Genomic DNA, 26,321 nt, shown 5'->3' with positions numbered 1-26,321 from the left:
GGGCAGCAGATGCATGGGAACACCACCATCTGCAAGTTCCCCTCCGAGCCACACGCCACCCTGACTCGGAGCTATGGGCTGGATTTTATGGGGCGCCATATTCCCCACTGAAAAGTCACTCCTGTGTCTGCCCAAAAGTCGGCTGCCAGGCAGCCATTTTACACTGAAAGCAGCCTTAATTGTTTCAGGATGAGTCTTCGGTCCCTATATGGGTGGAAGTCCAGCCTTGGAGAGCTGCGGGCCAATCTCATTAGCCATCAGTGCTGTAGTCCCAGGTTTAAGCAGTGGCCAATGCTGGGACTGCAGGCAGTTTGGAAGAAAGGGAAGTGATGCAGCATGGACTTAAAGGCAAGTTCAGAGCTTTGGACAGCCTGACTGACAGACCCCAGCAAAGAGGGAGAGGTGAGTGAGGGACCAGGTTTGAGATGCATGCTGGCTGAGGCGGGGGGTGGGGGGGAGCATGAGGTGTTTAAAGAGGGATATGAGCTTGAGCAGGTACCTCCAGCTTCTTACCTTCTTCTCTGATATCAACCCATGTTGTAAAAACTGCTAGGCTACCCACCTGGCTTGAATCTCTCTGTGCCACAGTTAAATAGCAGTGGAGGTGGAATGAGGCTCTTAAGTAGTCCATCCATCATAAATGGGAGAAAGGTCGGGGATGGGTGGGAAGACCATGTGCTTTATTTTATGAGCCCCCACCTTCAAATACACCAGCTGGGGAGGAGGGTGGGTGTCATAAAATCCAGCCCAAATCACCTTTCCTTCACTGTTGCAGGATCCTGGAACTTGCTTCCCAGCAGCACTGTGGGTATACCTACACCACAGGAACTGCAGTGGTTCAAGAGGCAGCTCACCACCACCTCCTCAAGGGCAATTAGGGATTAACAACAAAGGCTGGCTTTGCTAGTGATGCCCACATCCCGTGAAATAATAAAAAAACCCTCTCCCTGCAGGCTGAGAACTCTTCCCCAGCACCTTTAGCAACCTGCTCCAGTAAAAATGCACCAACTTCTTAAAGAGATGCAGGCTGGGCTGGGGAACACAGGTTCAAACTACTAAAAACTAATTTATCAGGATGCAAGGAAATTCCCATGGGAAGACCGATCAATGTGTGGAATAAACTTCCGGATAAATTAGTGGAGGCACAAGCCTTATTGAAGAAGCAACTGGAGGCTACAATGGGCGAATGCTAGGATCTCACTGCAGGGATGAATTAAGACAAGTTAAACAGTCTTCCTCATCCATATTTATCTTGTGATCTAGTGAACTTATGGCCTTGCTTCAGCGTGTTTTGCACCAGTGCCAGTACAATTACAACCAGTGTGTTCCTGTCTTACTTTTTGCAAAAGCCTTAACAAACTCTGACAGGCAATTTCTCATTCAAGCAAATAAAAAGCTGGCATAAATGAATTTACAAAAATAAAGCTGCCAATGGCATTTCAGCAATAGGAATGTTTAGAATAGATACTTCATTTGGCTTTACGGTGTTCTGGGTCCATTCATGATTTGTTCTTGGAGCTACACTAACTTGATACTTACCTTTGCGTGGCACATTTGGGGTAATTTTAACCCCCAAGAATGAGTGGAATTGAGTTAGATGGTGGTAAAATGGTTTTAGCATTTCAAACTTGCCCCCAACTCACCTGTATTAATGAAAATGAGTCAGTGTGTGGATCATCTATGCACTCCAAGGAAGCAGGTCAGTCAGTAGAATCTTTTTTAGTAGGCTGCCTGCCTCCATCTTTTTAATTTAATGCTGGCTGGGTCAGTGTCTTGTGAATCCTGTCAGGTAAAAGGAGGCAAGACGGACCAGATGTATAAGGTAAGTGCATACACAGAACTGCTTGTGGGGCAGGACAAGTAGGAATGTTTCCCTGAGATCCAATAAGCTTCCTTCTGTAAGTCCCACATATCGCAATCTCTAACACCCCTACCCTGATAACTGGCCCATGACCTCCAACCCCCAAACAACCATGATCTCTAATTCCCCCATACATCCCATGACTTCCAATCCCCCACCACCTACTCCCGTGCCCCCTCTTGCCAGCAGGCATCTGACCTTTAGCTGCTTTCCCGTCTGACAGGCAGCCTGGAAAACCCAGTGAAAAGAAAATTAAGTGATGTCTTGCAGTCAAATCCTGCAGGCACCGTTACTTCCAGGTTTCCTGTAAAGAAACCCTTTCTCCCTTCCCCTTCTCTCTTCATTGCCCCCAGTAAATATTGGGGCCACTGGATCAATACTTTTAAGTGAACAGCAAATTTTGTGTGTGTCCTGCTCTTTTTCCATAGCATGTGCCATGTAGAGCAAAAACAGTCATAAAAACATATTTCTCCAAATTCCACTGATTTCAGCTGAAGTATGTTTAAAGAACAGTTGTTATACAGCGGAAAGGACATGCTTCTGATAGGGAATCGCTTGCTATCCCTATGTCAGTCACATGTGTTTCATCAATATGCTGCAGGTTCAAGTCTTTTACAAAGCCAGAGTGCTAAGTATCAATCAACCATGAAGCAAAAGGTTAGAGGAAAGAAAAAAAAATCTAAGTTTCCAGTGTTATACTGCTCAATAGTCACAGTAACAACCTTAAGAATTGAAAGCATCATTATGGGGTAATATTGGAACTCAAGAGATGAAATGCCTGTTATTGAAAGGATAGCCATAGCTAGTTCTTCCATACATGATGATCACTTGCGCCTGCAACGAATGGTTTGACTAGTTTTAATCTGAGTCATTAAATAGCAGTGCATAGTCACTAATGTTTCACTGGTTCTTATCTGGGGAAATAAGTGGCAACTACAAACTGAGCACTTGTCTTGAGGACATAAACTTGGTGAGCTTTCACCTGGAACCATTGAATGGTAACACCATTCTGGACCAATGAAGGGGAAGACAGATTTGCCAATATGCCTCACCTGACAGCTGATTATCAAGCAGTTATGATAGCAGTTGTGTTGCACTCTGCAGCTCAGACCATGCCACTTTTTCTGGTCAAAAGAATGGCAAAATAAACAAGGACAAATCTGGGGGGTAAAGCAGGATATTAAGGCATTAATCAGTTCACCCGTTCACGGAACTGTTTTAAAGAACTTAGGAAGGAGAAAATAGACCACCGTCCAACGAAGTTTGAAAGCTGACCTGTAGAACACCAAGTAAGAAGTGGATACAGGATGTCTACTAATCTGAACATGGCACGATGCTCAGTGGCTAAACGAGATAAAGGAATGAAAAGGGAAAGAATAAAGGTTGAAAATGAACAAACCTTATAAGAGATTGGTAAGTTCACCCAGGTTGAATAATTGAGGAAGGAATCTTCATTTGGTAGTGTTTGGGTGCTTTAAAAGAAAAGGACACTTTAAAAGAAAAGCTGGCTCATCTGATTGTAAAATAGTGGCTGCAAATAATTGCACAGCTGAAAAATCAAAAACTGTGGACACAGCAGCACGGTTTGAACTCAAAGGTAAAAGGTGTTCGGACATTTCACACATCCCGGAGAAGGAAGAAATGAAGGCATGCTAACTGAGTTATGTAAATAAAGCACTGGGAAGGGATGTGTACCCACGCAGGCAGCTTCACATACCTTTATGTATAAAGCAACAAATGTCCGGATTTAAATATGCAAAATGAGAACTAAAGGGATGATCTTGCAGAGAACTTATAGCATAAGAACTGGCCAGCCTCCTCCCATTCTATTCACTTGCTCTCACCCTATCAACATATCTTTCTATTCCTTTCTCCTCATGTGCTAATCTAGTTTCCCCTTAAATACATCTACGCTATTTGCTGAAAAGTGACTTTTCTGGGAACTCCTTTCCTGTGTGGATCTTCTGTCTGCTTGGGTGTCAAGACCTGTGGTTCCCATTTGCTGCAGTTAACCATCACTGTGACCAAATGTACTGATTTTATGAGATGTAGGCTTTCAGTCCAAATGGACAATAAGTAAAAATCTGTGGAAGAAAATAGAGGCCTTTGAAATATGGATGCTAAGACTTATGCTTAAAATTCCATATAGAGATCAGAAGACAAATAAAGAGGTATTTGAAATTGCAAGACCAAACCGAACTCTAAAAAGTGACATCCAGAAAAGAACTTGCCAGTATTTCAGCCATTTGATCAGAGCTAAAAAGCTACAGGGATCTCTTCTCGAGGGCAAAGTGGAGGGCAGCAGAAAGAGGGGTTGACCTAGATGTAGTTGGATGATGGATGTCACAGAGTGGTTGCTATAGTGGATGTGTGAGGATGTGTGAGGATGGCACAAGATAGATGAGCGTGACATACCATGAATGCCTCCTGGTAGGAGTAGCTACAAACAGCAGCAGGCTTTCAGTTCTCAACAATCTCCACCAACACATGGCTTCTCATCAGGCAAAGCTAGATTGATGCCCGCTGGTGAATGAATCGACCACACTCACCAAATTCTCCCAAAAATACATTTCAAAATGACTTTTACTGAAATTATGTCTATTGCCATTAGAAAACTTCAAATTTGAGAAGTTCTCCCCTCTAGATCCTGACTGTCAAATAGTAGCTAACGATACATTAAAGTGAGACCGAACCCTGGATCTCAAAAGGCTGTTGCCACATGACTGTAACATGGACTGAGAACTGTTATTCAGGAATCGGTGCGAGAGGCTCTTGTAGTGTGTATGCATTCTGTCTGCCCTGCTGTGTTCTGGAGTCTATCTTCTGGGCCAACATTTTTTTGTGTTATGTCTCAGCTTAAGTGAAACACCAGGGGGTGGTTATATAATTCAAAGGCAGGTGCCAGTTCCTCTTATTATTGGTATGGAGTCCTGAGATGTGGCCCATGCCCTGGTACTTCAATGTGAGTGGCAAGCACAGGGAACTCTTCGATCAAATGGCATTACTTCCCAAAACATTTATTAAATTCGAGGTTGCCACATAATGCAGCTGGAGTACCTTTTTTAAACAGTGCGAAAGGATAGGCTCTTTTTTAAACTCCACACCCCTCCCTGTTGTTCTCCTGCCATTCATGTTCCATGCCACCCTTCCCCTTCCCCCAGGTTGAGCAAAGTACGGCATTTTATTGTGTAAGTTGAAGTCAGGAAAAATCAGAATGAAGCCAGTTTGGTTATCATGCACATGCATGGACTCATAATTAAAGATCCAAGGGAAATATGTAACCCTGCTGCCAAAGGGCCTCATTGACTCAATGCACCAGAAGGTAACTTCTGTGTCCCAAGGAAGGAAGCAGGTAGATTCAGCCAATGTTGCTCATAAGGACATAGTTGTATGGGGGTCTGGACTGTTGCTAATCACAGACATAGACCCTGAGCTATCAGACAGAATAGATGAATTTAAGGATAGAATTTAAGTGGAAGCTGAATAAGTACATAAGGGAGAGAGGAAGGGAAGGGTATGTTGATAGGGTGAGATGAATAAGATGGGAGGAGGTTCATTGGGGCATAAACACTGGCATAAACCTAAGGACATAACAACATAAAAAATAAGAGCAGCAGTAGACTATATGACCCTTCAAGCCTGCTCAGCATTCAATAAAATCATGGCTGATCTTCTGCCTCAACTCCATTTTCACACTTGCCACCTCCCGCCCCCCCTCCCCCAAACCCACACATCCCTTAATTCCATGAGAGATTGAAAATGTATCTGTCCATGTAAGGCCAATTGTCTTACATTGGTGCTGTAAAATTCGATATAATTTTATGTGGTGTTGGATTGGCTATCTAACGCTGTTAACTTGTCAGTTCTAATAATCACACACTCTGATCGTTAGTTTAATTAATACTCAGTATCCATTCATGCTGTCAGTGAGGCAGATGGCCTGAAATTCAAACACCAGAGGGGTGATCTGCTTAGGAACTGCGCCGGCCACTGGCACCTAAAATACATTATTGAGCCGAGGTCATAGGCCCAACTGAGAATTGACCTCGAGTCTCTTGATTCTGGCATCTGTTTACCATTGTTGCATGCTTTGCACCTGAAAGCAGTCACTGTCGAATTTCCACTCCAAGTCTATTATGGTCCCCTGATGTTTAATGATGAATTCCAGTCTCCAGACTCTGGCATCATTTTTCATGCAGAATTTATGGGGTAATCCTAACCTCCCTGGTGAGAAAGTGATGGAATCAGAACAAGTCTTGTGGTGCAAAACACCTTTAAGAGAATGTGAGCAGATTGACCACATGACTGTATAATCCAATAGCTGTGCAGCATGGGTTACAATGTAAAGAGTGGTTTAGAGTAGGGTCTGGATGGAGAAGCACACATCGTGTTAGTGCTCTGTTATCTATGTAACTAAACAGTGTACTTCATCTTATATTGGTCTCTGCGTATGCAGCATATTGTTGCCAACTCACCAGCTGTTAGATACGTGTGCAACCAAGTTCACGAGCAAAGTGACCCAACTGGAGAGTATAACAGCTCTATTCTACATCCTGCCTAATATATTACATCCCAATAAAGCCAGAGAGTTTAGATAAAAGTTACCACCTTGGTCTGATAATGACTTAAACTACAAGTGTCAAAACTATGATCCTGGACAACTGTCAGTAGGTCATCACTTCATCCCCATTTCTTGGAGTAAAACTTAGATCCCGGAAGTGATGGAAAGACTTGAGTACGAAAGAAATCTTCCTTCAACAAGTCAGTTGATAACTTATAAAGTAACTATATGAAGGTTTTTCAGACTCGAGCTTGGTAAAAGAAACATTTACTAATATTTGTGATGGTTGAATTAACTGTGATGGTTGAGAAAATCTGAGTCCATGAACGGCGACAACAAAAATAACAAATGCAATTTCCATTTTCTAAATCATGGAAGCTTTTTCCTGAACTCTGTCCAACCTCCTTAAGAATCAGATGTTTGTAATCATCAGAAGAAACACATATCTGATTCCTCTAACTTATGCTCTACAGCATTCAGTGTCTGACAGACTTTACATAATGATCTGTGACATTTAAAGTACTTCAGGCTGGATTTTCCCAGTCCCATGAAGGCAGGGTTGGAAGTGGAGAGGGGGGTTGCCGGGAAAAGAGAGGGGAGACACATCGGATGGCTCCCTAATGCAATCCTGCCGCTGGGACAGTTTCTCAAGGGCGGGCTGGGAAGAGGCAGCCAATTAAGGTGATTAGCCTAATTAAAGGCGATCCTGTGGTTGCCCCAGCATTTTGGTGCCGGCAGAGCAACCTCCCCCAACTCCAGCATGATTAGTTCACCAGCTCCAATGGAGGTGACCTCGCTTTTGCAGGCTGGAGAGTGATCAGAGCCAGAGGCTTCACACCCCATTGACGGGCCGAGCATGAAAGACTGCACTCATGATCAAATCCAATCCACAGGATGAGTTTCCCTCCCATCCTGATGGACCTGCCAGTCTTGAAATTGTTGATTGCTGTATTTCTCTACTGGCCAGTGAGGGCTGCACCACATTGAGGCACGCTTACAGTCCCCAGCCTGCCTCAGGAACACCCACCTCTTCCCGTGGGGCTGACAAAGTTCCGGTGCTGCCGGCCCTCTGATTGGGCCTGCAGCATTGGGAGCTTGCCTACCATCCTTAATTGGACAGCGAGCAAGGAGATGATGAATTAAGAGGGCATCTCCTGGAAAATTGCTGAGCCACTAACAAGTGTGGGTTTGGGATCCCAATTTGTTCCAGGTGAATGGGCCCTGAGGCATGTGGGAAAATTCCTGCTCACTCAATTCAATGTCCGTTGTACAAATTACAGTTACATTTCATGGCTTTAGGCAAGGTGCAGGGATTTGCACTGTTCACATACTGTGTCAGTTTCCAAGTTGAGCCAAGGGCAGCGTGCACTCTACTGGAAAACGCTCCTAGCTTCTCAAGTCTTTTGCCAACCTTTTAGCAATGCACTCACCCGCCATAGGCTGGAATAGGAGGAGGGGGTGCGGCTGCACGAAATGTGTTATAAACGGTACGTCCTCGACCCCTCAGGTGTGCACCTCGATAGGCCGCAGCTGCAGTGGCGGCTGGGTAAGGGAAGCCAGGAACTAAAAGAGATGAAACAAAACAGTTACAACATTCTATATTCTGCCACAAATTAATTTGTGAAATAATCCTGCCATTTAAATTTCCTCATGTGGCATTGTTTGCATGCACTTTGTTAATGAAACCCACATATTAAAAAGGGAGCACAAAACTGTCCTAGGCTACACAATAGGCATAAAAAAGAAGCCTATGACATTCCTATTTATAGGATCCTGCAGCATTTCCGACAGTTCCACACAAGATTCTATACCATTCCAAAAGAGTTTTTTGATGGGGAAAAGGTCTTTTTTTTTCAAGTCAATTGCATATAATTAAAAATCACATTAGAATATTCAAAGAAGTCAATTGTGCAACATATCAGTGTGCTGCACATGTAATCTGCTTACATGGTGCCTTAGTATAATCACAGAATTTTTTTCAAAAGCAACAAACCTTAAAATGCATGTTATACAGAAAAATCTTTTACTTGGATCCAAATTTCCAGAAACAGATACCCAGGCATCACCATTCTGATGGATCATACAGAATCACATAGAACCTTAAGATGCCATTCTGCTAAGCCCGAACCACATTGGTGCATGGTAGCATTCAAATCACAATGTTTCTGCAGGTACGGTGTGATTAGTAACATATTGCCATTAAATGCCCAGACTTCGCTGTACTAATAATGGCAATGCTGTCGACACTTGCCATTATTACTGGGTAAAATTGACAGCAACTTCTGTACGCAGAGTTAGGTTCAGTCTTTGCACTTATCACATCAAGAATTATTATTTTGATCATGATTAATTAACAGCCTGATCTTCAAAGGAGATTTAGCTCTATAAATCGGAGCTTTGTTTGGTTGAGGTGCATTGTAGAGGGTTCTTTACAGAGCCTCTGGAAATTTCCAGCAAATTGAGATTCTGTGCAGGAGGATATTTGGGAGTCTTAAGATCACATTGGACTGCTAACAATGAAAAGAAATCACGTGAAAACAGTAAATCTTTGAGAACAGCATTGCTTTGTGCATGAGACAGTAAAACATGTGTTAAGAATGTTAGCCCATGCCAGTCTGGGCCAATTATGCAACATTTCTGTCTTCAAATTGATAGGAGACTAGCAGAATTGTACATAAATTCCAAAATGCAACATTAATGTGAGATAGGATAATTGTACAAATAATCTATTGCACCAGCCCTAAAAATCATAAAATCACAAGAAATAAGAGCAGGAGGAGGCCATTTGGTCCATCGAGCCTACTCCATTCAATAACAGCATGGCTGCTCTGATTGTGACTTTAACTCCACTTTCCTGCCTGGCCTTCCTCGCCCACTGCCATAATCATTGTCATTCAAAAATCTGCCAAACTTAACTTTGAATATATTCAATCACCCAATCTCCAGCGCTGTCTGGGAAGAGAATCCCATAGATTAATGTCCCTGAGAGAAGAAATTCTTCTTCATTTCCATCTGAAATGAGAGATTTCTTATTTTTAGACTATGCCCCCTAGTTATTGATTCCCTTACAAGGGGAAACATCCTCCCAGCATCTATCCTGTAAAGTCCTCTCAAAATCTTACATATTTCAATAAGATCACCTCTCATTCTTCTAAATTCCAATGAGCAGAGGCCCAACCTGCTCAACCTTTCCTCATAAGACAAACCCTTTCATCCCTGGGATCAGCTTGGTGAACTTACTCTGAGCTGCTTCCTGACCAACCTGGAATAGGCTGGCTGATGAAGAGTCTGGTACAATTGTTGAGAAGATAACGTGTGCCATTAAAAAGACTGAACCGTAGCAGCAAAACACCATAAAGCAGTTGAAGAACAAAAAAGACAAATCACACAATGCACAGAATTTTGATCTCTTATACACGGATTCTAAATTAGCAATACTATTCTGCATAATTGAAAACTGGTTTGTATAACCGGATTTTATCAATTTCAATGAATATTTTTCAAGACTGCATGGATCAATTTCAGATATGTCATGGCTCTCAGCAAGTCAGTGCAGTGATTCAAACCAAAGAATTTTTCGACAATGCAACCGTATTACAGATCAAATTACAATATGACAGTCAAGATTTCGAAGCCTTATCAGTGTCCTGTAGCTGTTGCTAAGAGATTTATTTTTGGTATTATTGGTGGACTACAATGAAGGCAGGTGAACTTAAATCTTCCAGCAACAAATAAAACATGGAGTAGTTCATCTTAGCTTTTTTCTTCAACCGCTAACACATAGGGCGGAATCATCCCAGATTTGCACAACAGGCGGGAAAAAGGATGTAATGGCGGGTTTCTGTGCTGTGTTGTACCATTCTCAGCACGTTGTGCCTCATTAATAATGCATTCACGGGAAACCCACTGGACCACTGGCAGGAGTGGTCAGATTTGTCCACCATCCTGAGAACTCAGCGCCATATTTAAAGCGCATCTGAGTGCAGACTATTTCATGTCTCCAGACCGGGACTGCTCCAGGTGATAGATGGCCCCAAAAGCAAAGAAGACAGCAGTCCCCAAATTTAGTGACGCCTCCATGGGGCGCCTGCTGGACACAGTGGGCAGATGCCGTGATGTCCTCTACCCCTGCTCTGGCCCCAGGAGGTCCACCAGAGTCACCAGTCTGGCTTGGGAGGCAATGGCAGTGGTGGTCAGCATCACCTGAACACAGAGGACGTAAGCCATCCAGTGTAGGTTCCACCAGGGTACGTCAACCGTCTCATCGCTCTCAACTCACACACTCACAAACCCATCACACATTCACAGGGATCTCACACCTCAAGGAACAACACCAGTAACTCTCACAAATACCCTCACATCTGCATCAAGCTCATATCCTCTAGAGCTTGCATCCTCATACTGTCCATGGCTCCACTTACCACACAAACATTCCACACAGTACCATGCGTCCTGCTCACACTCTCTCCATCCGTTTTGGTGCAGGAGAAGCTGGTTCACCCAACAGGAAGAGGTTCCAGACTGGTAGTGGAATGCCCCACATTAGGCCCTTCACTCACTTTGAGGAGCATGTCATAGTGCTGAGTGGTGAGGACATGGACCATTCCTGCAGTGATGGTGAGGTCAGTGGCAAACACCCACATGAGGATCCTGCCCCACTTCATCCTTCTCTTAACACAGCTGTGAGTGCTTTCTCTCTCTCTTGCTTTGGACTCTGCTGCCATGCACTAATTATCTCTACATTGGTTCACACTGAACTCTGCCAAGCAACTGATGCCCTCGGCCAGCCAGTCCCTCACTCCATCCAGGTCCTCACCTCCAGTCAAGAGGACACCCCCTCCATTGAAGAGCTGGAAATAAGCAGCCTGGAAGATCCATCACAGTGCTTATCCACACCCTCCACCAGCGCATAGAGATACAGCTTGTCGGGACCTAGATCTAGAGCTGGCTTGAGTTCATAATCTGGTGGTCACAGCATGGTCACGTGTCCGCAGCGGGAGGAGGTAAGTTTAGCTGAGCTCCCCGACACTCAGAGGACTGTAGGGAAAGGGCATCTGTGACGTCCGAGTCAGATGACGAGCCACTGAATTTGCCCTCCCAACTCATCGTGGAGAATCAGCAGAAGGTGTGGGAAAATCATGCAGAGCTGTTAGAAGCTCTCAATTGAGTGGCAGGAGTGTGGCCACCTGCTCTCTGATGAAGTGGTACCCACATGTGTGCATATGGAGCTCTCCATTGGATGCCATGGAGACCCTAGTCCGGAAACATCCTCCCAGCATCTAGCCTGTAAAGCCCTCTCAGAATCTTACGTGTTTCAATAAGATCACCTCTCATTCTTCTAAGTTCCAATAAGCAGAGGCCCAACCTGTTCAACCTTTCCTCACAAGACAACCCCTTCATCCCTGGGATCAGCGTAGTGAACTTACTCTGAGTTGCTTCCTGACCACGTGGAATAGGCTGGCTCATGAAGAGTCTGGTACAATTGTTGTAGCCATGGGTGAGTCCTACAGTGACAATGCGAGAGGGAAATGGGGCAGCTGGACACCCCTGGGTCATCCAATCAGAAATCTCAAAGGCTGTCCGCTCCCTCCGAGTCCCTTTTGCCTATGACCTTCTTAACCTTGTCCTCTGTCACCACAGAGGGAGTAGGTGGCCCACAGGAGGACACCTAAAGGAGGCTTCAAGGCCTCTGCAATCCAGAGGAACCACGCCTAAGTCATCAGAGGTAACAGGGCCAGCCATTGCACAGGCTCCACATTAACCTCCTCGATCTCCTCCTTCCCACCCACAGGATCCATGTCTGCCTCTGAGTCCTGACAAACCACCCTTGCTGACTCTTCTACTACCACTGCACCCTCAGCCTCTCACCCTTCCAGCTCACTTTTCCCCCTGTCACACTCACCATTCCCTCCTACCATCCTCAGTTTGCTCACCAGGAGGCAGTCATTGACTCCACAGACCCCTCCCTTGCACATTCGCCACGAAATCCAGGTCCCTGCTTACTCCCTCCTTGACCCATATTTCCTCCTTCTTCCCCCAAACACCTTTCTCCCACCTCCAAACTCCTTCTGCCCTCCAAACTTATTCCCTCCTCTGTACTCCTCCCCTTCCACTTTCCTCCCCCCTTATGCCTACTTTCCACATGCCTCATTCTCCAACGTTACACCCTCTTCCCCCTTCCCAACCTCAGCCCCCAGCACCTTTGTCCCCCCAAAACCCCACACCCCTGACACCTTCGTCCCCCTTCTACCAACTTCACCCCCCAACACCTTTGTTTCCCCCCCCAAACACCTTTGTCCCTCCCCTCCCAACTTCACCCCCCAACATCTTCGTCCCCCCCCCCAACCTCACCTCCTGACACCTTCATCCCCCCTCTCCCAACTTCAACCTCCTGACACTTTCGTCCCCCCCTCCACCGAACCTCAACCCCCAGGTACTCCTTCTTCTCCCGGTAAAACCTAGACCCTCCTCTCCCACCAACCACCCGCCACCCACCCCCCTCCCCCCACCTCACCAATAGAGGGATGCAAAGTGGGTTCACGCCAGCCTCCAACGGGATTGGCGTTCTGCCATGGCGGACACCATCAGGTGATCCTGCTGTGATTTCATGCTGGCAGGAAACCGATTTTTTGCCTTCTCACCACATTGTTCCCCCGCCCACCTGTTCCCCGTCCGAAACTAATGGGGCCGAAAAGTCCCGGCCATAGGGGTAGATTTTTGTTTTCACTGCCTGGGCAGTAATCTAGCAGAGTAGATTGCCCACCCTTTATTCAATTTCATTAAACGGAGCAAAAACTCTCAGCAAATTACAGAGATAAATAACTAGACTTTGCATATTCTACATCGTTTATGTTTTACAGCTTCCTTAAGCAGCAGTTTTAAGTTTTGATGCTCACTACCATGTATGCAATATTTTCAACCTCTTCACCAGAAAATAACAATTTAAATTATCTGTATGAATTATTCAATATATAAAAAGCAGACAATTTTGTGGTTGCTTTCAGAACAAATGATAAAATCCCTGACTAATGCAAGAAAATGTGGAAGGTTACAGTGAAAAGGAATGTTGGAAAACACAGAGAAGATACTTGCATGTCAGGAAACTGTGTAGATTGGTCAATTTGAATGAAAGAGTTGAATTAGAGATGCCAAATGATTGAACAATTCCATTCCACGTCCATCTGCACAAAGCCCTATATCAAGTTGGAACTGGACTTCTCCATGGGCAGAATTTTACACCTCGCGGGTGGGTGCATGCCCGACCTGTTAGGGAGTGACATTGCATGAAATGATGTCGGGTAGCGTCCCAATGTCATCGCACACCCGGACAATATTTCCTTAAGTCAGAAGCGCGCCCACCAACAATTAAGAGGGCAACTAAGCCCATTAATAGCGCAATTGTCTGCGATTTTTCGTGGCCCATCCAACCTTATGGTTGGCGGACGGGTGAATCAGCTAGGCAGCCTTTACATTTTTCATCAAACCTCATCCAAGGGCGGGATGAAATCTCTGTTAGGAAATAAAATATAAATAAACAACTGGGGACTGCATTTTTTTGAGGTCTGCTTTCAGGTGCTTGATTGTGATGCATGGACATATCCTTACAGCTTTTTACGCCTTTATTTCATCATTTGAGGGTCTACCGCTCCCTGAGGCAGCTGTCTGTTTTCAAGGAGCTCTCTCAAAGCGCTCACCCCTACCCGCAGTGATGTCATCGCCCACCCTCTTACCGCCCCTCCCCACCCCACCCCGCCCCGGCAGCATTGAGCTTTTCAGCACGCGTTTTTCGCTGGCTGGCCATTAAGTGGGCAGCCGGTATGTAGTCATACACTGGGGGAACCAATCGCTATCGGCGGTTATTTCCCAGCCATTTCTGGGCCCGCCAATCTCGCGCACACGCCAAGGGTAAAATTCAGGCCTATGTTCCTCAATAGTGATAACAAGCTCTCGAGCAGGCCTGCAATACAACAAGCATTTCTATGTACATATCCGTCAGCCTTTTTCTATACCCCATTCAATTGAAATCCTTATCTGAGTCCTCGTCAGCAGAGGTCATGTGTAACCTTCCCTCTAAGGAGCTGACAGCCGCATTAACATTCCCCCCCCTCCTCTGGCTGCAGCTCAGTCATGTTAGTGACTTACCTGGTCAGTGCTCACGGCGCAGGTCTAGGCAGCAGCCCTGGGAGCAGGAGAGAAATGCAGCTGGCCAAATGCCATCATGCAGCGGGCAGCTAATTAACAGCCTGGTGGCATCCAATTCTCGAGCAAGACTGGCCACGGGATGCTGATCTCACTGTCACTGATAAGGAGGCAGGTGCTGGTGCCACTTTTAAAGACCTGCCATGCCAATGTGCCATGCTCATTGCAATCACGGCAGCCGCACTTCAGAGAATGGCTTGTCTGCAGAGTGCTCCCCTCCACCCTAGGGCCTGAGGACTTGTGGACTCCATTATCCCCCTTAAGAGCGGACATTTGGAGGAGGCATTCGGGAACCCCTATCATGGGCCAAATGGCTCCCACTCTGTAAAATTGTTGTGCTGGTCTTTGTAGGAAAACTAATAGTGTCCATCCTTCTGCCTGCAGGAGAAATGGGCCACAACAATAAAGAGAGGGCCAAGAATGCTGGAGGAGTCCGTGACATCAGATCACTGACGCCGGCAGGGGAGGTAGCCCTGGAACTGTCTGCATCACAGAGTAGCCACGTGATTGTGGATGGTGAGACTGGAGTGGCAACCAAAGAGAGTGAGGAGGCAGCGAGCTCATAAGTTCACCACTCGACATATGGAGGTCCAAATTAGAAATTAGGCATGGATGGAAAGAGATGTGAAGACCCTAATTGTTTGTGTTCTCTCACACAGCTCTTGGCGTTCCAGAAGGATGGGCAATTGTTGAGACTAAGTCTGTGACAGTTAAATGCCCTGGCAGTCAGGAGGACTGTTGGAGGCTAGGCCCATGCTGAGGCCCGGGCTGATGACAGGCCCCTGCTGTCAGCGACAGTGAACCTGTTGGTGTTGCAGCGACAGACAGGGGAACACCTGGAGGAGCTGCCAGAGGCTTTGAATGAGCAGTGACATGTCAATAAGATATGAGAAGAAATCAAAGCTATGGGTATCAAAACTTTGCTTTTTCTATTTTAAAATGCACTTCTGAACCATAAGAAGGCTGCTACAGGTCACATGATTCACAAAATTGGCTACCTATTCTGGAAGCTTCCAAAAGAGATTACAGGAACAAAAGAGTTCCACTCTCATCCTTATGGAATCTCACACCATATTGTAAGGCCACAATATAATCACGGAACTAGGTAACTAACAGACGAACTGAGTTCCCCCAGCTGGGACGATAACAAAGACAGAGACATTGAAACTCATTGGGCGGAATTTTCTGCCTGTCGGGTTGGCAGGCCTGACCTAATCATCGGCGGGCGGAGAGCTGATCCCCGCCAGCGAAATGGGCCGCACTGCCAATTAAGGCCCGCCCAGCGTGACGTCCGGTGGGAAGTGCTATGATCTCCCTGTGCGGGTGGGGGGGGATTCCCCAAAAATGAGAATGCGCTCTCTCACGCATGCGCATGAAAGAGCGCACATCTCCCTGAGGCTAAGTGCTGCCTCAGGGAGATCACTTCTACTTTGAAAAATATTAAAAATAAAAAAAAATAATTCCCTAACCTGTCCCCCTCATGAGATGGGACATGTTCATAATTTACAGATTAACTTTATAAAACTTTTTAATACCCTGCATGAAACCTCATCCCGCCACTGGATGAGGTTTCATTTTTCTCTATTTGCGGCCGGGGCTCCTGGCCGACTCACCAACCTTAAGGTTGGACGGGCAGGTCCTTTAATTGTTTAAATGATCCTGTCAATGGCCTCAATTGGCCATTGACAGGTTGGTGGGCCTGCAGCTGATTTGGCTGTGCCCCCTCCTTTCTGAAAATTTAAATAGGCTAGGATGACGTCGGGGGTTCCGCCCCCTGCTCGCCGACGGCAAAATTCTGCCCGTTATATCTGAAGAAATGTTAACAGCCACCATTTTGTTCCTGAGGGAAACAATCGATTTAGGCCAGAAGCACAGAAACTGCTTGCGAGACCACAATTAACTCATTAGTGGGCCACATCACATGACCCCATGCTTCTAGCCTTTCACAGCCCAGTCTGCTGATTTAACACCGACCAGAAATATCTCCAGCAGGTTTCCTGCTGGACCAAGCAGCCAGCAACCATCTTTCAACATCTCAAAGCCAGTGTGATTTTAAAAGTATCTGATCAATGCTTGCCAAGCAGACTAAGCACAAAATCCTAAAGTGCTGCATTGTCATTCGTTTCAAAGATTTTGTGTTGTTGTCTCTAACGAGAAACTCATCTGCCACAAAGGTAACATTCTCTGTAGTTTGACTTCTCGGATTCTGGAAAAAACGTGAACTAATACTCATTTCTCTAGTTCTCTTACTGTTGTTGCCCATTGTTGTAAATCTTTCTCTTTTCTATCCCCTCTTGCTGTATAAGAGTATTTGTTAGAGAGAGGTTGCCAACACTATTCCCCCCACCCACCACCCCCTCCCCTCCCCCCCAATTCCGCCCCCCACCCCGTCCCCCGCCTCCGGGTTTCAATGTGAATAAAGTAACCTTCTGAGTTTATTATAATGAAGTTTGCTGTGAGTTATTTTGAAATTGGATCAGACAAACTAAGGGTTTGGGGAAACATGCCACAGCCTATTTTAAAAATAATTCAAAAACACCTCTACTGGGGAGAGGAAAAATAAATTGTTTTTCTCTCTCTCCTGTCCATGTGTGGACAATAGCAGACCCCATCCAGGCCATGAATGTTGCCGTGTGTATGCATGGCTTCCTCCAATGAGAGGTCAGTGACCCTCATGGAAAGCCAGATCTAGCAGAGCAATGAGTGGATGCTACAGATGCACACAGATCTGTATACTATCATATTGGCCATGAACTCAATGCAAGAGTGGCAAGGCCAGAGGGAGAGGAGGTGCCTGGGGTCTCACCAGGTTCTCATCCTTCTCTGGTCAACAGGGAGATACAGGTGCCTTGCAAGGGAGGAGGAGGTTCCTTCTGCATCTTGGGGCTCCTCTCAGGGAACTCTGAGTGTGGACAGCTGCTCCCCAGCCCCTCTATCAGTCACCCCAGTGCCTCCAGGAGCTCTGACGACTAAGTGGGGTGGAGGGATGGGGACTGTCAGCATGCTAGGGCCCTCCATTCCTGAGGCAGACAGTAAAAGGCTGCCAAAATCATCCCAAGCCATGGAACAGTCCATTAAGCAACCTGCCTCCACTTCAGCTACAAGCACCATTACCTGGAGGTTCCCCTCTAAGCCACTCACCATCCTGACTTGGAAATACATCGCCGTTCCTTCAATGTTGTCGCTGGGTCAAAATCCTGGAACTCCCTCCCTAACAGCGCTGTGGGTGTACCTACACCACAGAGACTGCAGTGGTTCAAGAAGGCAGCTCACCACCACCTTCTCAAGGGCAATCAGGGGTGGGCAATAAATGCTGGCCCACATCCCGTGAATGAATTTTAAAAAAGGTACAGTGATTACACCATATCAGAGGACAAGCTGGCGCAAGAAAAACACCAAAAATACTTGGGGTTCACAGGAGTTTCAACTTTGCACTTGTTAAGGCCTGGTAGAGCCATGCCAATAAATCTACGTCACAGTTACTGTTGGTAGTCACACGTGCATTTCCTGCTGCCATGTCAGAAGCCACCTGCTCCCTTGCTCCCCCAGTGGACTCCCTGTGCAGGGATAGGCCAAGTGTGGTCAGCTTCTCTGCTGTGTCAATGTGCTTGGGGAAGCTAAGCAATGGTGTGTGGTATGCAGTAGGTGGTGATATCTGGTCACATGAAATTGAGTCTTTATTACGTGTGCATTGAAAGGGCATTGTTGTTGCAGAAGGCAAGTGTGAATGAGATAGTCTTGAGCCTCCCTTGTGCATCTCTTAATGCCTTTCACCTCTGGCGCAAGGGGTTTCTCATCCTGCTCAGCAACCTTCTCCACATCCTCTTCGCGGGATGAGGAGTGGTGACCAACAATGTCCTCGTTATTCAAAGACTCCCCCGTCTGCAGTGCTAGATTGTTCAAAGCACAATAGTATGGGAGACCCTCGATGCAGCATACTACAGGGTTCCCCTGGATTGGTGGAGGCACTTGAATCTCAGGTAGACCTGTGGCAGCTATAGTACCTCTCCTCTGCTGCAGTGTGAAGGTTCCTCACAGGCGTCAGTAGACATCTCTTCAATGGAAAGCCCTTGTCCCAAAGAATCTATACCTGAAGGCACATGGAGGACTGAAAAATCTGTGGCACCTGGAACTGCTGTAGTATGTAGGTGGCATAGCTGCTCCCAGGGGTCATGCATGGGCCTGCAGGATGTGCTTTTGAAGGTTGCAAACTAGTTGGATGTCGATGGAATGGAAGCCCATCCTGTTGATGAAGCTTGCTAGCTGGCCTGTCAATGCCTTGATGGCCACATACACCTGGTCACATGCACCTGGGGGAATCCAGCGATCGCCCCAAAGCTGATGGCCCTCACTGGCTGGCTGTCAGGGTCGGTCCAGTAGTGTACATAATCACTGGCCCTCTTAAACAAGGCATTGGTCAGCTCCATGGCAAAGCAATGGACTGCTGTCTAGGAAACCCCACACGTACCCAGTGGATCCCTGGAAAGAGCTGGATGTGGAAAAGTTGGGATCCTTGGTGATCTTCAAGACCACAGGAATTGGGTATCCACTGGGGCCCACTAGCCTCAGCCTGGCCTGCAGCATTGTGCATAATTCAGTGATGGTCTCTCTTGCTGATCTGCAGTTTTCATTGACACCATTGCTAAGGCATTTTCAGATAGTTGAGGTGAGTCCAGTGCACTCTTTGTCACAGATACCTGGTCCTCCCTCCCTCTGCACCTCTCCTGCTCCTTATCGTAGTGGGAGGTTGGGGGGCCATGAAGACAGGGTGTATCAGTCCTATGCCAGTTGATCTTTCCTCCTCTCATGCCCTATTTTTGGAGTCAACCTTCCCTGGAACATTCCACTTGTGTCCCCCCTCTCAACATGCACAAATGCCCCTCTGCACCCCTTGCAGAGAGCCCACCGCTACTATCAACTACACTCTGGCAGAGAGACCATCACCCCAAGCAACTCCTGCCCTTAAAACTATTGCTGCAGACTGGCAAAGGCCTCTGCTCCCCACTCTTCCCTGGTGGCCTTTGGGGCAACTAACAATCAACCAATGAACACTCTGGCTGACTTGAGAGGTGACACTGGGGCCACACTTCAGCGCCACCAGCTTTAACCGGCTGGGGGTCTCAAGGCCTGTGATCCCTGTGCGGCGCCATTAAATTCAAAGCTCCACATACAATCACAGTCAGTTCCATGCAAATTAACCTTAATTATCATGTCAAGGAATTTGACTGTAGTTCCTGCCACATAATGGACCAGCATCGCCTTGGAGTCTTCCTGCCACTGGCAAAATGCGGAACTGATGTGACAACGTCAGAGTTCTGGGTAAGCGCGTTCCCTCCTGATTTCCTAGTAACACTCTCGACTCCCGCACCTCTTATCATACTCTTTCAGGCCCTATAAAATTCAGCCCATCGTGTGAGGATCTCACCTCTAAGCTACCCTGAAAAGTGTGTACAGTGTACAGTGCCAGTATTTCAGCTCGACTAGTAGATTCAGATCAACTAGTAGTGTTTCTTCCTCTTCAGCTTATTCTTCTTCTAGGCTTTCAGTGTTGGGCAGCACTGGACAGTCAGGCAACAGTTTTTGTGTTTCTGAAAACATTAATATAAAAGGGCAGGGTTGGGATGAGGAAAGTGTGTGAAAAAGCAAGAGGTGCACTGTTGCACCAACTGCAACTTGTATATCATACCAGACTGCGGGGTGAGGGTGAAGTGGCACTTTCTAAGGTTGATTAAGCAGAACATGTACCATCATCCTCCATGGCTTTGATTATGCCACTGACCACGATCTCAGTGATGGCTGGTCCAATTATTCCCAGTATAACTCTTCCATGGGGGGTCAGCACAAACAGCCATGCCTGTCCCCACCATCCACACCTCAACCCTCCCCACCCAACCTCCCTGCCCTGCCCCGTCAGTCAGCTAGCTTTTCCATCCATTTTGGGCTGCCTTGTGCTGGAAAAAAAGAGGGAAGAGTGCCAGGGAGCTTGGTACCGTGTTTTCGAGATGTATCTGCCACAGTTGAATAGCCGGCAGTGTGTGCAAGCTGTGGGATGTGAGTGCGTGCCTTTCAGCAGTGGCAAGCATTTGGGAGTGAGGTGAGGCATATGAATACAAGGTTTGAGTCCTGGTTGACATTGATTGTTGGTAGGCGAGTGAAGGGGCTGTGCTGATTTGAGCAGTGTGTGAGGCTAGTGGTACAATTGGAAGGAAATAGCATGTAAGGATTCGGCTTGACCAATGGTGTGAGGTCATTTAACTTCTTGTGGCACTGCATCCAGGTTCTTGCCATTAGACAGGTGGCATTGGCTGTCATGACCATAAGACCATAAGAAATAGGAGCAGGAGCAAACCATTCAGCTCTTTGAGTCCCCTCCGCCATTCAACAAAAGCATGGCTAATCTGAATCTGGCCATATCTCCACTTTCCTGCCAGTCCACCATAACCCTTGACTCTCTTGTTGATCAAAAACCTGTCTAACTCAGCCTTGACTGTATTCACTGATAAAAACAAAAAACTGCGGATGCTGGAAATCCAAAACAAAAACAGACTTACCTGGAAAAACTCAGCAGGTCTGGCAGCATCGGCGGAGAAGAAAAGAGTTGACGTTTCGAGTCCTCATGACCATTCAGCAGAATTGATTGAATATTAGAAGAGGGGTGCAATATAAGCTGGTTTAAGGTGGTGGGGGGGGGGGGGGCGGTGGAGAGAAGGGGGGGGGTGGTGGTGTGCTTGTAGGGACAAGTAAGCAGTGATAGGAGCAGATAATCAAAAGATGGCACAGACAAAAGAACAAAGAGGTGATGAAGGTGGTGATATTATCTAAACGAATGAGCTAATTAAGAATAGATGGCAGGATACTCAAGGTATAGCTCTAGTAGCCAAGTGGTTATGGTACTGGGCTTGTAACCCCAAGATCAAGAGTTCAAATCTCACAATGGCAAACTATGAAACAATATAACTTCATCTGAATAGGAACAGATAGAAATGTGTTTGTACTCGAAAGAGTTACAGCTGTAGTGGGAGTGGGGTGGAAAGACTAGCAGGGCATTCAAGATTTAAAAATAATGGAAATAGGTGGGAAAAGAAAAATCTATATAAATTATTGGAAAAAAACAAAAGGAAGGGGGAAGAAACAGAAAGGGGGTGGGGATGGAGGAGGGAGTTCAAGATCTAAAGTTGTTGAATTCCATATTCAGTCTGGAAGGCTGTAAAGTGCCTAGTCGGAAGATGAGGTGCTGTTCCTCCAGTTTGCGTTGGGCTTCACTGGAACAATGCACCAAGCCAAGGACAGACATGTGGGCAAGAGAGCAGGGTGGAGTGTTAAAATGGCAAGCGACAGGGAGGTCTGTGTCATTCTTGCGGACAGACCGCAGGTGTTCTGCAAAGCGGTCGCCCAGTTTACGTTTGGTCTCTCCAATGTAGAGGAGACCGCATTGGGAGCAATGAATGCAGTAGACTAAGTTGGGGGAAATGTAAGTGAAATGCTGCTTCACTTGAAAGGAGTGTTTGGGCCCTTGGACGGTGAGGAGAGAGGAAGTGAAGGGGCAGGTGTTGCATCTTTTGCGTGGGCATGGGGAGGTGCCATAGGTAGGGGTTGAAGAGTAGGGGGTGATGGAAGAGTGGACCAGAGTGTCCCGGAGGGAACAATCCCTACGGAATGCCGCCAGGGGGGTGAAGGGAAGATGTGTTTGTTGGTGGCATCATGCTGGAGTTGGCGGAAATGGCGGAGGATGATCCTTTGAACGCGGAGGCTGGTGGGGTGATAAGTGAGGACAAGGGGGACCCTATCATGTTTCTGGGAGGGAGGAGAAGGTGTGAGGGTGGACACGCGGGAGATGGGCCGGACACGTTTGAGGGCCCTGTCAATGACCGTGGGTGGAAAACCTCGGTTAAGGAAGAAGGAGGACATGTCAGAGGAACTGTTTTTGAAGGTAGCATCATCAGAACAGATGCGACGGAGGCGAAGGAACTAAGAGAATGGAATGGAGTCCTTACAGGAAGCGGGGCGTGAGGAGCTGTAGTCGAGGTAGCTGTGGGAGTCGGTAGGCTTGTAATGGATATTGGTGGACAGCCTATCACCAGAAATTGAGACAGGGAGGTCAAGGAAGGGAAGGGAAGTGTGGACCACGTGTAAATGCTGGAGGGGTGGAGATTGGAAGCAAAATTAATAAATTTTTCCAAGTCCCGATGAGAGCATGAAGCAGCACAGAAGTAATCATCAATGTACCGGAGAAAGAGTTGTGGGAGGGGGCCGGAGTAGGACTGGAACAAGGAATGTTCCACATACCCCATAAAGAGACAGGCATAGCTGGGGCCCATGCGGGTACCCATAGCCACACCTTTTATTTTGAGGAAGTGAGAGGAGTTGAAGGAGAAATTGTTCAGTGTGAGAACAAGTTCAGCCAGACGGAGGAGAGTAGTGGTGGATGGGGATTGTTCGGGCCTCTGTTCGAGGAAGAAGCTAAGGGCCCTCAGACCATCCTGGTGGGGGATGAAGGTGTAGAGGGATTGGACATCCATGGTGAAGAGGAAGCGACTGGGGCCAGGGAACTGGAAATTGTTGATGTGACGTAAGGTGTCAGAGGAATCACGGATGTAGGTGGGAAGGGACTGGACAAGGGGAGAGAGAAGGGACTCAAGATAACGAGAAATGAGTTCTGTGGGGCAGGAGCAAGCTGACACAATCAGTCTACCGGGGCAGTTCTGTTTGTGGATTTTGGGTAGGAGGTAGAAGCGGGCCGTCCGAGGTTGGGCGACTATCAGGTTGGAAGCTGTGGGAGGAAGATCTCCAGAGGAGATGAGGTCAGTGACAGTCCTGGAAACAATGGCTTGATGTTCAGTGGTGAGGTCATGGTCCAGGGAGAGGTAGGAGGAAGTGTCTGCGAGGTAGAGGTCAGTGCGCCAGACAACAACAGCACCACCCTTGTCAGCGGGTTTGATGACAATGTTGGGGTTGGACCCTGCCTCCATTGCTCGCTGTGGAACAGAATTCCAAAGACTAGCAACCCTCCGAGAAAATAAATTGCTCCTTATCTCTGTCTTAAATTGGAGACCCATTATTTTTTTTTTAAATTAGCTCTCACTGCTTTCTGAGCACTTGGCTGTAAGGCCTACTGAGCCTGAGGGAACAGAACCTCTCTCCTCCTCTCCACTTCCTCCTATAATTGCTACCCAGTGAGCCACAAAGAACATTATTTTCCCTGCATGAGTCAGTTCAGTTATACTCAGAGAATGCCATCTTTCAGGAATCACTGTCCTTTATCTTTCTGCACAACATGACTCCAATCAAACATGGTGGGTCTGCTCCTGGGCCTGGTAAAATCCATTGTGCACAGGACTAGGAAATGAAAAATTGCTCGGAAGGTTCCCTGTGATTGCTTGCTATGCTCAGATCTCTGGTAAGAACTTAATGGATGTCCATGAAATAGAATTACACATTGTCCACCAGTTTTCTCCAGTTGCTGCTCACTGTACAATATTGAATGTTTCACTGAGTCTAATTTCACACTTGTATAACAAGTTCCTGACACATGATTTTAGTTTGGATAAGTCACCAGAGGAGAATCCTGCTCTATCATACCTGTACATGCAATCAACCTCTACAAAATACAACATCGACTGTAACTCCTTGTACAATTTACTGTCTTGATTTAGCAACAAACTCTACAACTTCGAGAATATTCTTTTGCTGACTGTAGAAGTACATTTTTCTTTTTCTTTTTTTTAATTTCATTAATGACCTGACACATTAAGTTATCATTATTTACAAAATTTGACATAATTTGATCAGGCAGCAACATTTAGAGAATAAATCTGTGGTGACAGTGGATTAGGCATGAAACTGATTTTATCATCTGTGTTTAAAGATCATTAATATGGAAGAAAAACCCCAACTGCTTTAAAAAGCAGTGTGGAAAAGGAAGAGAAGGTAGAGGAAGAGTAAAAAAATACATTGCCTTTCAGGAGGTTTCTGGAAACGGGGAGAGTTATATCGAGATGGAAGAGTTGAGTAAGGGAGTGTCAGGGTGTGCTGGTCAACAACTCTGCCACTAGTAAAGGTGTGGAGATGTTATAGAGGGACAAAGTGCCACCTCAGCCTCCTGCAGACTTCACTATAGCCATTGCTGATTTGTGACAACTGAGGGTGGACTTCCATCTGCCACAAAACTGCCTCACTGACCGTGGCCAATTTTATGACCACAGGGTCAGTAGAAACAGGCTCACTGCTGTCTGTTGGGGAGCCCCACTCAAAAGCACACAAAGTTCCGATGGGGCCTCTTGTAACATGCAGGTGCTGGCAGCTATTGTGCTGCCTGTGAATTGGAATATTTTAATTAAATAGTGAGCACCCCCCACCCCCCCATCACCCCTTCAGCCTGTGCAAGGGCATGCTTTGTGAGCCATTCCACACACCTTATCTCCCACGAAAATGTTTTCTCTCCCCCCGTCAACTGTTGAACGCTAAATGCCTGGATGAAATAGATGGCCTGTGTGTTCAGCGTTCAAACAGCGGAAGTGTTGTCAAACATGGCAGTGGCCATATTTCCTTCATTAGTATAATACTTACAAAGGCCTGCTCAATTATTGTGTATTCTGATCCTTACAAAGCAATCCTTAGGTAGTTTAGTTGGGAGGGGGGCGCTGGGCAAAGGGGAAGGCATGCGCACAGAGGTACGAAGAATGCAGAGCATGTTCTGAGCAATTGCCCATTACAGATCTACCAAAAAAAAACAGCAGTGGGTGGCAGCAGAAAGGCAGCAGATCAAAGTTGGCAAAATGGAGTTAGCAACCCAGAATTTAAGGCTGGATGATGTTGTAGAGATAGGGTAGAATCTGTTTTGGCATACTTCTTAATCAGCTAATCCTCAGCTTTGAGTCAAATCAGCTATTTTAAGTTGTTTACATCCTGAGACTTCATCGAGTTAGAATAGGTGTGGACATTATAGTTTGACTGGAACAGTGGGGAGCGGGAAGTCTAATAAGTAGCCAGGGTATTCCCTGGTCCTTGATTCATGGAAACAATCATTATATCATACCCTGGAGGTTTGCACTGAGGGAATTTCAGGAATCTCACTTTCTTACACATCTCTAAGCATCAGGTGACATAATGACATCAAGGGCAAAGTTTCTGCACTTTAGTGGGAGGGATAAGTAAGGTTCCCCTAGAACAGCAAGGGGTCTTCAGGGGAAGAGCACATAGGTAGTCACAAGCCCAGCCTACAGAAGCCAAGCCTGATCACCCTGGGCCTGCATGAAGCCAGGTGGTGTGAGTTCATTAGGTATTTGTAATAATAACTGCACTTTTGTGTCTGAATAAAAAACTTGCTTTTGGGCAGCACGCTTAAGGCTGAACCACGAGGAATCATTTAACTAATCAAAAGAAAATGAAGCAGCGAAAGGCTTTTGAAAAAAGAATGAGGATTTCTTGAAGTCATCAGATAGGGCATAGTAAGCCAATGGAGATCAACTAGGACTGGGCTAATAACGGGGTGAGATTAAGTGCACTATTGGATTGAGTTGCAGCATTTTAGGGTTCAGTAATTAAAAGAGGTTACCAGAGATGCTTGATAATTTTACTACCAAGGAAATACTGCAGAACAAAGAAGTCAAATCAAAATCCTGGAACTCCCTCCCTAATCACAGGGACTACAGTGGTTCAAGAGGCAGCTCCACCACACTTTCAAGGGCAATTAGGGATGGG

The 26,321-nt window shown here is 46.5% G+C and overlaps 1 protein-coding gene across 2 annotated transcripts in view; it reads right to left on the bottom strand.

The window, feature by feature from the left end:
- rbfox1 (RNA binding fox-1 homolog 1) overlaps window positions 1-26,321 on the bottom strand; it is a 333,005-nt gene that overhangs the window by 44,227 nt on the left and 262,457 nt on the right. For both annotated transcript variants that reach the window (XM_041207248.1, XM_041207249.1), the window contains exon 8: window positions 7,853-7,985. In XM_041207248.1, coding sequence (XP_041063182.1) covers window positions 7,853-7,985 — 133 coding nt within the window. The remainder of the gene's footprint in view (window positions 1-7,852; window positions 7,986-26,321) is intronic.

Source organism: Carcharodon carcharias, chromosome 15 (genome assembly GCF_017639515.1).
Source record: "Carcharodon carcharias isolate sCarCar2 chromosome 15, sCarCar2.pri, whole genome shotgun sequence".
Lineage (NCBI taxonomy): Eukaryota > Metazoa > Chordata > Chondrichthyes > Lamniformes > Lamnidae > Carcharodon > Carcharodon carcharias.
The sequence above is the reverse complement of the archived record's forward strand: the minus strand, read 5'-3'. Positions and strand labels throughout refer to the sequence as shown.